Source organism: Phalacrocorax carbo, chromosome Z (assembly GCF_963921805.1).
Source record: "Phalacrocorax carbo chromosome Z, bPhaCar2.1, whole genome shotgun sequence".
NCBI classification, from domain to species: Eukaryota; Metazoa; Chordata; class Aves; order Suliformes; family Phalacrocoracidae; genus Phalacrocorax; species Phalacrocorax carbo.
Genome location: NC_087548.1, coordinates 10,681,827 through 10,694,780, shown reverse-complemented (window position 1 = coordinate 10,694,780; position 12,954 = coordinate 10,681,827). Strand labels below are relative to the sequence as shown.

The following is a 12,954-nucleotide window of genomic DNA, read 5'->3' as shown; positions in this document are numbered from 1 at the left end:
ATCCCACTCAATTTGTGGGTTCTTGATAAAGAAGCCATGTATGAACTGTGCAGCTACCGAAATCACCAGTGGTCCTTCTTGATTTCTAAAAGACAAGCATGATAAAAAGTGACCCTCTTTTCAATAATGTTTCATAGCAGGGAAGTAGATTCCTTTCTGGCCTAATCAAGAAAAAAAGAAACAAACTCAAAAAGGGAAAACCAATCAGAAGGTGCACTGTGAATTGTACTAGTGACTGGTAACTATTTTTTATCAATTCTCTCATGTGCCAGGTAGTCTTTGGAATACAACCATTCTTGGTGTAACAAGGTGCAGAATCTCCCCACCTTGGTCCTGCTGATCATTACTTAGAAGGACAACTAACCATCTCTCCTCTTGTTGTCGTTGAACACATGGTACCTCATTATGGGTAGGTTGGAGCAACCCAATAGATATAGTAAGACTTGAAACTTCTCTTCTGGGACAGTCTGGGAGTTTCTGTTCAGAAGCCAGAGATAGTGATGAATAGTTTTTGGCCATGCTTTTCAATCCCATACTTCGGTCTCTAAGGAAGCCACTGTGTGAACACCAGCTAACAAAACTAAAAGTGAATTCGACAGGAAAAAAACTCCTCATATGCAGTGATTCATTTGGGAAGAAAAAGAGAAAATCTCTTACTATCTAGACCAGGAGGTTGTGGCCTCACACTAAACTATGCTGGGTGCCAAGAGGAGAAAGAAAACAGATACACAAGTACATTTTAAGCTGGAAGATAACGTACTGTTCCAGATTCAGCAAGTTGTACATCTGTGGTCCTTTCAGTGTCAGTGTAAAACCTCTGCATTTTCAACTACCCACAATGGACAGGGAGATTATCAGCTGACCTCTTGTGTTATCAACATCAATAGAAATGAAAGACCTTCATATTACAGTATAGCTGCTGATAAATTCCTCTGGGTCTACCAGCAAAGCATTCATCATTAGTGGTCTTCAAAAGACCTGAATCCTGTCGATCTCTGTGAAGAGCCTTCTGCAGTCCCCCGGAAGAGTTACATTCAGTCTGTGAGATCTGAATCATATCATAGATTACCTAAAGCCTGACCTAATTCTGACCTCTGGGGCTCCTGCCCAATGATCCATCTAAACTCAATCCACCCTTGGGTGAGAGATAGGAAAATATCCTTGTTTTTTAATTAATGAAATAAGGAGAGTAGAAACATTGCTGGAAAGCATATTTATGAAAGTGCTTGTGATTAGAAAAACTGAAGACCTGAAAAAAGCAGGATGGTTTTTGATAATTTGGACAAGGGTGGGGCAAAAATATGAGTCACCCCATGAAATGTATTTCTTGAAAACTCTTAAAATCAGGAAGGAAAAATTCTTCCCTCATAAGGATTTTTAAAAGCTCGATAACACAATAATCCTTCTGGAGCCTGTTCAGCCGTGTCAGGTGATGCACAATGAGCAGGGTAAATACATTACAATTTCTGGAAACCCTTCTAAAGAAGGGTTTTAAAGGGTAATTAGGGACCTATGTTTAGAACAATCACATAATTTCACCTGTAAGTGGCCAGAACACAATCAGATTTGTAGGTCATGTTGCCAAAAAGAGAGAAAATCTGTTGCCTGTGAAGTAGCCAAAGATAGCAGCTGCTCTTAGATGATAGATGCACCTCCTCCCTTTTATAACAATAAAAATGCCTGTCTAAATATGAAGGGGACTGAAGCTCAGCTGGTGGGAGGGTAATAGTCCCACTGTCTCTAGATTTTCCATGGGTTACAGCACGGAGGATCTCATCAGAGATGTGCCCTGGCCTACAAAGAAGGCTAACAATATCCTGAGCTCTATTAACAAGAGCACAGTCAATTTGGGATGTGATTACCCTTGTATACGCAGGACTTACTAGACCACACCTGGACATCTAGTTTTGAGCACTCCTACCCCCCAACATAGGAAAGACAGTGAGAAAGTGGAGTGAGTTCAGCATACGGTCATCAAGATGGACAAGGGCTGGAGCACTTGCTCTGTGAGAGCAAGAAGACATAGATAATCTCTTCACAGTGGTGCATGATGGGAGAATGAGAATCTAGGGCATAAACTGGAGCAAGGGAGTTCCAGACTGGGTATAAGGAAAAGCTTTTTCACCTTGAAGGCCAGCAAACATTAGAACAGGTTGCCCAAATTAGAATCACTTGTTCAGGGGTTTTCATTGTTTTTAATAATTTTCAGACATATTTGATATTGCAGAAATATATATATAAAATGCATGTATAATGTACATACCTATACATATGTGATATCTTACAGATCAAGACTGGGGAGAGTGGAGATGAGGTTGAATTTGACTGGGGACTTGAGATAGACGAAACCAGAAATGGTTAAGAAAAGTATACCTATTTTTATGAAGATCTGCAAGCTCTTACCCTGATGACAACCTCTGAAGATGTTCCTCTCATCTGGGGACCTTTTTTTATTTTTTTGTTTGGTTGCTTGAAAAGGGAAGATATCACATGCACCAATACATTAAAATGACAATAAGGTTGCAAAATGAAGCACTTGAGTTAGAAATGCAAGAAATGATGTTACCTATAAAATTTTAATTCTGTATTGTTTTGTATATGCATTAAGGCATTGCTTCTAACCACACATTTCTGTATTTTTCTTTTTCATGGCATCCTTGTTTTAATTACTGTACAGAATAAATAACATAACAGGGTGAGGAAAATGGCAATGTATCAGACTCATTATTGCAAGTGTTAGAATATAAACAGTAAATAAGGCAGGGAAAGGATGATTTTGTAGTTGTACAACCAAATGCTGCCTTGGAGAACTGGAATTGATCCCTATTTCTGCCATGACATCCCAGTTATGCTGGGTAAAACATATATCACAAAATGCCTTAATAAGATCTCCTAGGCTATTTTTCTACTAGTAAATAAAATAGGGCAGGCTCTGCATGCAGCTGGCACATCATGGCTTGTATCTACACGACTAAACTCTCTTACCCCTCAAAAAGGGTGGCCTTGTCTGTACTGTTGTCTAGGGATAGTCCCTGGCCCTTGTCGCTGCTGGGCCACACCCAAGCAACATCCGGCCGAGAGTTAATTGTCGTGGCCAAGCTAAAGCCAACAGTATGCAAATGTTAAAAGATATGGATAGTTATGACATGGTGTTTGAGCTGACATGCAAGGCCTCTTTAGTTTGCCAGTGAAGACGAAGCTTTACAGTGTGTTCCTCTTTTCGTGGTGCTCAGTGCATGATCTGAGATTTCACTGGCAGAAAGGCTGTTGCCTGTATCTGCATCTGAAGTGAACATGAACATAGCATGCCCTTCATTGTGATAAATACTTTGAGAAAACCAGCCAGCAGACTGATCAGGCTCATGACATCTCAGATTAGGCATCCAAGATTAATAAATAGTTTTGAATATCTTTCTATGCCTCATCATCCCCTTGGTGAAATGATGACACTGTGAGCACTGTGAAAATGCTGTTAGCTCTGTGAACCTCTCAAACGCTCTGCTGGGAAAGGCCTCAGGAAAACAGATGAAGAAATAATAATAAATTCATATTCATAGCAGGGTTTAAATATTGTGTGGGAAGGAAGGCCTGAGGCCAAGCACAGAGCTGTGAGGATCTATTGAACAGCTGCTCAGGAACTAGCTAGCTGACAGTCTTCAAAATGCTGAAGAGCAGTCCTGTGCAGCGAATGACACAAGACAGATTAATATAAAGTAGTTGAAGATAGAAATATGGAGGACGGATAGATGGTTGGATGGATTGAGAGAGACTCGTCCATTCTACAGTTTGAATTTGCCTTGCATGAGAGAGATCTTGGGAAAACAAAAATAAAGACAGATGTAGTGTGCAGGCAAAATGCTGTGGTGGGTCTGCAGTGTCGCAAGAACTGGATGTGGTAAGTCTGTGCTCTGCAGATACATCACCCTGAGTTCAGAAATGGGTCTGCCCACTGCAGGGATCATTATTTCTGACTTCTGAACATAAACTTACAGACTGAATGGAAGTAGCACTAGTGACCTTCCTCTGGCATTTCTACACATAGGAGTGTTCACATCTGAAACTGTAATATCCTTGGACCACATGTAGGACCAGTCATATATGATGTGAGATCATCTACTCTATCTAATGTCAAAGGGATTTTAGAGGAGGTGGCAGCAGGTAGCACGATGTGCAGACAGTTGAGAGCCCAGTCAGGTTGTTTTCCTGGGTCCCAAAGCTGACTGAGTGATTTGAAGCCCAGAGCATTAAGGTTTTAATCTCCTTAAAAAAATCTTTTTGGTTTTTTCTCTTTTCTTTCTTCTAGCATTAACTCCTAACTTTGTTCATTTCTATTAGTCACTTAATGGCCATCCCTCTTTGAAGGTCATTAAATGAGTAGCTGCAAAGACCCTGCAGTAATGAGTTCCTCCATCTAATTGCACTGTGAGTAAAAACATTTAAAATAATTATGTAAGTGTGCATGTGAGTAGGTATGTACAAATATATCTGTAACTTTTAAATATATTCTGGATGGACTATGTCTATCGCTTGTGTGGAGAGATGGACAGAATAGTGATAGACACATGGACAGACAGATAAATAGAAGACAGATTCTGCTAACATGTTCTTGTCTAATATATTGTTAAGCTACAAAAGAAAGCAAAAGTCCCTGTGTGCAATGTATAGATTTTCTTTAATGTGAGTTATTGGGAAAAGACAGAGCTGTCCCTTTAACTGAAGAGCTGCAAACAGCTGTTCCTTATGCATACATGCTTGCTTGGTCTGAAAGTTTTGGTAAGTCAGTGCATAACTGACAGTTAGATTTATCTCCCCAATAAGCAATCAACATTATAATAAAGGAAAAATGCTTTCAGTGCACCTTTGAGAGTGCATCAGAAATTAATCTAAACATCAAATTAATTATAGTTTGTAAATGAATAGTGGCTCACAGCCCTAATACTTCTCCTGCTCCTCCTCCTCCCCTTAAAGCCTCCCCCAACAAACTGCAATGGCTGGAGGTGCTGTGCAGTGAGGGTAATGAACAGTTCCTTCCCTTCTTACTCACACAACTCTTTCCTTATCAACTGGAGAAGAGTTCTATCCTTACTCTGCAGACCTGAGGTCTCAGAGCCTCGCTGCTTTGGAACAGAGACTAGCTAGCAAATAATAAACTTTTGTGCCTTCCTCCCCTTTCCTTTGTGAGCCCCAAGCACGCCTCTAATGGTGTCCTCCTCCCCTTGGCTTACTTACCAACTAAGCTGTACACTTCATGAATCTCTCCTTGGCTGTCTGTCTGTGCCAGGTCCTTCAGAGTGGAGAGGACCACAACAAACTAGTGCTGATCTGAACCAAAATACCCCAGGGCTCAGGCATACTTAACACATCTGGGAAATCATTCCATGTTGTCTCAACTCAGGCACTCAAATTAGCAGCTTCTTCCATCAGACGCTCTGAGCTTTGGTCTGTAACTGTAACTTTATGGGAATGACAATTTGATATTGTCTAGGGACCTGAAACAAAATGTATTGCCACTAGATTGTGCAAAGTAAAGTACATAGCCTAATTCCATGGGCTACGGGGAGAAAGACTTGGGTGGAGATTTTTCTTAGGAAATTTGAAATCAGGTTGAAAGTAAAAAGCAAAAAAAATAAAATCTAATCGGCACTGGTAATAGCAGAAAGCAGAGCTCCAGCTGTCTCCCAAGTGCTTTATAATAATGCCTCTATCTGGTGAGATTCTTCCTACTTACCAAAGAAAGAATCAGAAAAGAAATCCCACAAAACTTTCACCTGATAGATAAACCTCCTCATCCATGGTTTCTAAAGCCCTGTGCAAAGGAACTGGATTCCTGGTACAACAGGGGGAACCCAATGCACACAACTGTATTGACTAACAATCATGCAGCTGGGGCAGGAAGATAGGACTGGAATTTCTTACCCCTACACTAACTTACTCCTGGACCTCCTCATTTCCCTGGGTGAACTTAAGGAGACCTGGGATTTTTTATGAAATGAGAAACTGTCAGATTTGGCAGGGTGTGTTGGAGGCATGTTGTGAGTAGTTGCTGAGCAATATTTTTCTGATGTACCTCAGGGTCTGTTGTTCCACTCCTATGTCTTATGGAGTGCTGCCAATGCACTTTGGACTTGATCTGCAATGCCCCTGGTCCCAGGCCCCTGTATAGCTCTGCCGATGTCCTAGTCTCTTGATGTTTCTTCTTTCTGTTTCAGCTTCCAGGTTAAAACTCTTAGACCGTCACGACCTGCCTGCTGCCTTGCATTTCCCAGTCCAGCATACTGCAGTCTTGAACTACCATAGTGTGTTTTTTATAACACAATACAAGCTTTACACAACCCTCAGCCCTTCTCCTGAACTTCACCCCCTCCTGTGTTCAGTCCTCATTCATTACTTCTTCTCTCACCTTTAATCTCTCTCCCTTGGCTCTTCTGTTTCTTTTAATAAACTACGAGCCAGAAGAAATTTAGTAGGGAATAGAAATATTTAACGGTGAAGATAATTAGCTACTATGACCCTCATCAAGTGGTGTTATCTTCTCTCTTTTGGCAGCTTTTGAGAAGACTGGATGCATTTACAAATGGAGTGGTGCACTACCAACTTTTGAGTGGACTTCCTGCAGGAATCTGGAATGAAACTTGATGTACATGTTGTGACAACAGACAAAGAAGATATTTCCTGTAGGCCATATATATCTACGCTACTAAGAAGCCCTTTCAGATTATAGTCAAAGCTGGAATGCTCCTTGCTACATTTAATGTGGGACACTTTAAAAAGTCCATCTGGAATGCACAGAAAATGAGAAAAACATCCAGCAGTTGTGGTTGCTCACACCTGGGGTGTCAGACCACGTTGAGCTGAGTGGAGGGAAACTTCGGTGTCTCTGCAGGCATAGGAGAGGTTCTTCACAGCATCCTGGAGTCATTGTTCCATGGGGATAAACTGCAGCTGCCATACAGCAGGTATGGGGAACAGGCACATGCCAAGGAGACACATTCTGGGGACAAAGGAGAGGCATGGAGCAGAATTGGCCTGACAGTTTCCACTGCTCAGTAGTGTGCAAAGAGCTGGCAGATCCAGGTGCTCACTCCTCCCATAAAGAGGCGACTGGAGGAATGAATTTCCAAGTGCACCAGTAAAACGATTCCTCCAGATTTAATGTATCTACATCTTATTTGACACCTTGGGGTAATCATTTGGCCTCTGCTTCTCCATCCATGTCCTCATTTTTCTAATTTCTGTCATGTCTTCCTAATTAATATTGCCCAAACCTGTCCTTTTCTCTTTCTTTGTTAAAACATTTTCCTAGTGTCTGTCTCTGTATTTCACTAAAATCTTCAAATGCCTTCTTAAAATGTGTCTCATGCGACAACAGTGAGTGTTCCTGAAATGAGGACTGTGTTGTAGCATCACCCTACAACAGAGGTAGAGATAACCATGTGTGGGCAACATGAAGAATGGCTCTTCTCACATTGACTACTTGCCTCAGCAGCCTTAATAGTGTCATTTTACTCAAGTTTTCTTTTTGCTTTGTACACAGACTGGTCACATCTAAATTATCTGCATAGCTGAGAGGGGAATTATCATCAGAACCGTTACAACCAGTACTGAGATATATCGCATGTCCTCTGACATTAGGGTACCTGTATGCAGAAGAACTTACACATATACAGTGGGAAGGTGAGAGCCCCAGTGCAGTCTCTGCCTTGCACAGAGAGAAGATAGAGCTCCAGGATCCCGCAGAAGTTGACATTAATTCTGTGACACACTGTGCCTATGTGCAAGACATCCGAGATCATCCTGCTGTAAGAATGAGAGTCACTGTCTTCAAGGAGCATCTGATTAAGTGTAATTTTTCCCTGAGTGAGATGATGGTTCCTGCTGTGGCCCTGCTATTTCACTGAGAATGGACAGCACAGGCCAGTGAGGAAAAACGTGCTGGCTGTAAAAGAATTGCATTGGAAAAGGCTACAGGTATCAGCTGGCCATTGAATGAAGGGCTAGTGAGAGAGGAGAGAGAAGGACAGAATGGAGAAGACCTGAGGAGGTGAAATCAATAAGTTTGAATACAAGAGGGTGGACAAGGCAGCACCTGAGGAGAAACCCAAGTTGATGCTGATATAGTTGGTGTGATGGAGACTCAGGCCATGGGGATAGACATGTTGTTGGAGTGGGAGGAGAAGTGTGGTCTGCACTTGGACATATTACAGCTGTATAAGGATAGTGGAAAAAATAAAACTCGGAAGTCTGAAACGTTGTAAGAGAAAAGGAAGGATTTGAATCTAGCCTGGATATGAGCAGCACAAGGAAAGTCTCAGGCAAAGAAACCTCCCAGTTTAAACGAATTTTCTGAGTGAGAAGTCAGGGTTGTGTCTCAGGCAGTCTTACACACTACAGCAAGCAGTCCTGCTATGGAAAACAATAGACATATTTTGAGCACTTTGACATTTTATACATGAGTCTGATGTTTGCTGTACCATGCATTCCTCACTGCTCCTTGTCAGCCAGGAGTCAGCAGCCTCTGAGTCGGGAAAGCTGAAGGCTTCATGACCACAGTGTGGTTTCTTTGGTGCGTGTAGGTGCTAAAGGTTCTCTGCAGCGTTGGGGGCTCCAGATACCAGGAGAAAAGCTTGTGGCTCATCTCACCTTCTTCCTAACACTTGTGTGGCTGCCCCTACACTATGCTGCCGGTAGTGGCCAAAGGAGATATCTCTGTGCTGGAAATGCAAGGGAGAATTTAGGGCCAAACAGAAAGGAATAAAAGTCCTATTTTGAGATGCTGGCCTACTGACTTAATCTCTTTGGGCTGGCTGCTTACAGGTAGTTCAACAATGAGACAAGAGCAGCGAATGAAGCATTTTCCACTCCCATGTAAAAAAACATGGTGACATTTTTCTCCATAGAATTTTTAAGTTTGTCTAAAGCAGGACTTCTTGACAATTTCTCAACAACCTGGGGCTAGACTCTGTTACAGCAATTTACTTGGGATCTGCATAGCAGATACATTTTAAAAGGTCATATAATGGTGGAATATCTTTCTGGGGCCAGACAGAATTGTTCCCCCAGGCTACTAGTTGGAGAGCTCTAGCTGGGTTAAAAAAAAAAGTGAAACAGAATGCAAATGCTATGTTTTCACATGTTGAGTTTTGGGAAACATTTAAGCTGAAAAGGAAAAAATTTTCTTACTTTCTAAGTTAACAAAATCCCTTTTTTTTTCCTTTAGGAAAAAAGTAAATTTTTTTATTCTTTTTTTTTTTTTAAATTGACTTTCTGAACAAAAAATTATAACCTGCATCATCTTCAGTGGACATAGCAAAACAAATGAAAGCCCTGATTTTCTGTAATACCCTCCACATTTTTACATTGCTCTAAAGCTGAAGGTCAGCAGGGTAGGTGGTTGTGAAGAGCAGTGTGACGTACTTGTGATAATTAGCTACCTGTACTTCTGCTATTTCTGTCCTTCTGGAGGTGGTGCACATGGCAGCATAGTCAACATGTTTGTCTGAGATCAACAGTCAGAGCAGGCACTCAGGTCTATGGGAAAGTAAGTTAAAGCCAGAGAAAACTGGGGCTTGACATGTGGGAACAAAAACTGACTGGGCTTGGACATTTGTGTCTCAGAAGTTAATATAAGGTGACTAAGATCGACTAGCAATCTCTAATTCCTGCTTTTGCTTACCTGCATGCTTGAGTCTACACATCCAAAGGGCACCATCCTGCTTTCAGGCTGGAATAACCCACCATTAGTTTTGGAGTTTACTTTGTGATGTTTAGGTTCTCCAAGTAAGACTCAACATGAAGGAAAATTTCTGCTAAGGTCCCTCAATTCCTGCTCAGCTATCAGTCAAGAACTCACAGTACCTTGGAAAGAACAATAAAGCTAGACCCAAAACCCTGCCCCACAAGCTAGGTATGTGTTGCTGTCCTCCTTAATCCTTGTAGCCAGAGACCCTTTAAGCTAAGAGGAGATAAGGTCAATACCTGTCCAGCAGATACTATCCCTTACCAGACTTGGCTCTCACTGCATTACTCCATTTACCTTTGTTTTTCCCACTTGTCAATATGTGGAGAACCAGGCTCACTAGTCCCCTAAACATTTAAGAAAGGAATGGCAATTTAATTGCCAAAGGTCCATTTCTAACCCATGGGTATCCTTGGAGTACTAGTTTTCAAAGTAATCTAGAGCTGTGCTGTTCTGCTCATCTTGTACAAGCTTTTATATAGTTAAAGCACTAAAAAGCAGGTGGGCTCTGGAGATAATAGCGCTAATTCATAATTTCTCATCTGAATTTCCCAGCTGCCTCTTCACACCAAACTCTTTGTCCTTTATTCCTCTAGAGATTGAGAATGTGGCAACCCAAGGACTACTGGTTCCCCCCTCAATCAGGGGGCAGGGCTTCCCCAGCCAAAGGGGGAAACGGCCTGTTCAGACCATCTGTGAATGGGCAGGAGGATCTGTGCATAGAAGAGGGTCACAAAGCCCTTGGAAGTACTGTCTGACATGCACCGTAGCTGGCAAGGGATGAGGTAAGAGTTTTGGGAGGTTGGCTGTCCAGGATGGGAAAGGGGCAGGCAGCATGGAAGGGAAGCATAGTGTGGAGACTGAGAGTGACTTTAAAATCAAATGGAACTCCAGTAAGTCTTAACTCTGGAAGTTTGCCTGAGAAACAGAGTCCAGATCAGCTGCAAGTAGTGGAAAAGAAAGGCAACAGTTTGTCCCGTTGCACTCCTCAGGGAAGGCCTGCAAAGAGTGCAGGATGGTGGAGAACCAGAAATTGCACATTCCAGTGGAGGGAAAAGGGATGGGAGAGATCCTCTGTCCACCAGGTGGGATGGGATCAAATGTGGCAGGGTCCCCATGCTGCCACACTGCCAGAAGGGACCCTTCACAGCAACACCTTTGCAAACAGTGGGATTCCACTGAGACACCATGCACACATCACCACATGGCTATTGGCTGGCTGAGCCCTGCCTTTGTGGGTGCAGCTGAGGATGTCCCTAGCTGGTGGCTCGCAGGCAGCTGAGGCTTGCTCCTTCCATGCTCTAACTGATGGGGCTGAGCCAGCAGCGAGGTCAGAGCTGTGTGAGCATGGTGCAGGTTTCAAACCCAGCCTCTTAGCATGGCCTGTCAGCCGAGGCACAGGGTTACCTTGGTCTGTCTGTATCTGCTGTGGTGCTGTCTCGGGTCCAGCAGGCTTAGAGCGTGGCTGCCTGTGGCCCACCGAACAGCTATCCCCACAGAAGACCAGGCTTTCAGCTGATGTTCAGCCATTGTCCCCTTGCAGTTTAATGCAGATGCTGGAAAGCTGTTCCCACAGCTCTGTCTTCCCCTCAAACCCATGACATGTTTTTCCTTTTCCTTAGGTACAGAAATTCCCATTCTGCCACATGCTCCTGCTGCTGACCCCATCAGCATTTCATCTACTCCCCCAGCCCCCTCCATTTTGCTTCAGGTGCTTTAGTCTTTTCTGTACCCTCTCCACCTCCCCTTCCAAGGGGGAATATTTTCCACCCCACCACCAGCAGCTGCAGCACCCTGCTGCTGGTGAATGCCAAACCTTCACCTCTAAGCAGCGCACACAACTCTGAGCATGAGACAATTAGGAGAGAAAGAGGGAAGGGGGAAAGTATCGACAGGAGTAAATTGAGAGAAATCATAAAGCTTAAGCAGAAAGAAAGCAGTTTGAAAGGTAAAGTATTCAGAGAAAGCCCTTTCCTGGATGAATCTAATTGTTTTGTTATCTTTACCCACCAAAGCATTTACTTTGGTTTGTCGCCCGATCCACAAACACTTTCGAGGAGATGACATTACCGAAAGGCAGGAACATCTGCATCAGCTCAGCATCCCCAAACTCCTGGGGCAGATGGTAGATAAACAGGTTACAGCCCTCTGGTCCTATCAAGAGAAAAAGAAGACCCATGAATGGAGAGAAATAGAATATGAGAAAGCACATGTTGGAGATATACTTTGACACCCCCTGTTTATGACTGGTGAGAGGTCACCTCTAGGAAGCAGTCTGTAGACTCTCAGAGGAACGGACAAAGCAGAAGACCAGGAACTCAGAAAGTCACCTAGAGGCTATACTAACTTAATTAACCTTCCCAGGACAGACATGAAGATAAAATCTAGAGACAGAAGAATGCAGAAGCACATGTCTCCTTGGAAAGATAGAATGGAGGAATAAGAACAAAAAGAAAGAAAGAATGCAGTTCATAGTTTTTCTTTGCTCCTCTGTAGAGTTTTGGGTGACCCACACCAACCCTTGCCTCCGCTCAGTGTCTGCATGCAGAAGTTTCATTATCCTTCTTGTATCTGTGTGAGGACTGTGATAACATGCAGAAGGATACACACAAACACACAGGATAATTTGTTTTGTAGAATTTTACATTCAATCCCCCAGCTGAACTCAGCCTGAAGACTCCCCTAAATCTGGACAGTTTGACCATGTCCACCATTCTAGAGGGTTCAGCAAGAAAAATTACAGGTGGATATATATCCAATTCCTAGACAAGAGGAATTGACTTTTTTGCCTCAGTGTTGTAACATATACTCTTACAGACTTCAAAGGGTGCTTGGAAAAATATCCAGAGAGTGTTTAGTTGGAATATGCAGTTTTGTTAAGGTAGAGACCCTCAGAAAGTGTTCTGCTGAAATTGTATTTAGGGGCAGAAGAGGGAGAATCTGCCTCTGGTCAAACAGCCTAGAATGAAACTTTTCAATGTAACTTTTATTTTTAAGCTTGCTGTACTTGAGCAAAAGTCAAAAGAGAACAGGTGTGCCCAAGTGGTTTTGTTGAAAAAAAAAAACCAAACATTTAAGGCCCTTGCAGTGTTCACTAGCCGAAAACTATATAGTTTGAGGAGACATGGATTGTTTTTTTGGTGGTCTTATTTCCAAAGGTACTTCCAGGTGCTGCCCAGCTCTCCACTGACCTCAACGGGTAGCTCCAGCTCTGCTTT

The 12,954-nt window shown here is 42.8% G+C and overlaps 1 protein-coding gene across 8 annotated transcripts in view; it reads right to left on the bottom strand.

The window, feature by feature from the left end:
* Window positions 1–12,954, bottom strand: part of CELF4 (CUGBP Elav-like family member 4) — a 720,771-nt gene that overhangs the window by 36,338 nt on the left and 671,479 nt on the right. For 4 of the 8 annotated variants that reach the window (XM_064438557.1, XM_064438558.1, XM_064438559.1 and 1 more), the window contains exon 11: window positions 11,747–11,890. In XM_064438557.1, the coding sequence (XP_064294627.1) occupies window positions 11,747–11,890 (144 nt within the window). The remainder of the gene's footprint in view (window positions 1–11,746; window positions 11,891–12,954) is intronic. The other 4 variants (XM_064438561.1, XM_064438563.1, XM_064438562.1 and 1 more) reach the window with 1 other exon arrangement.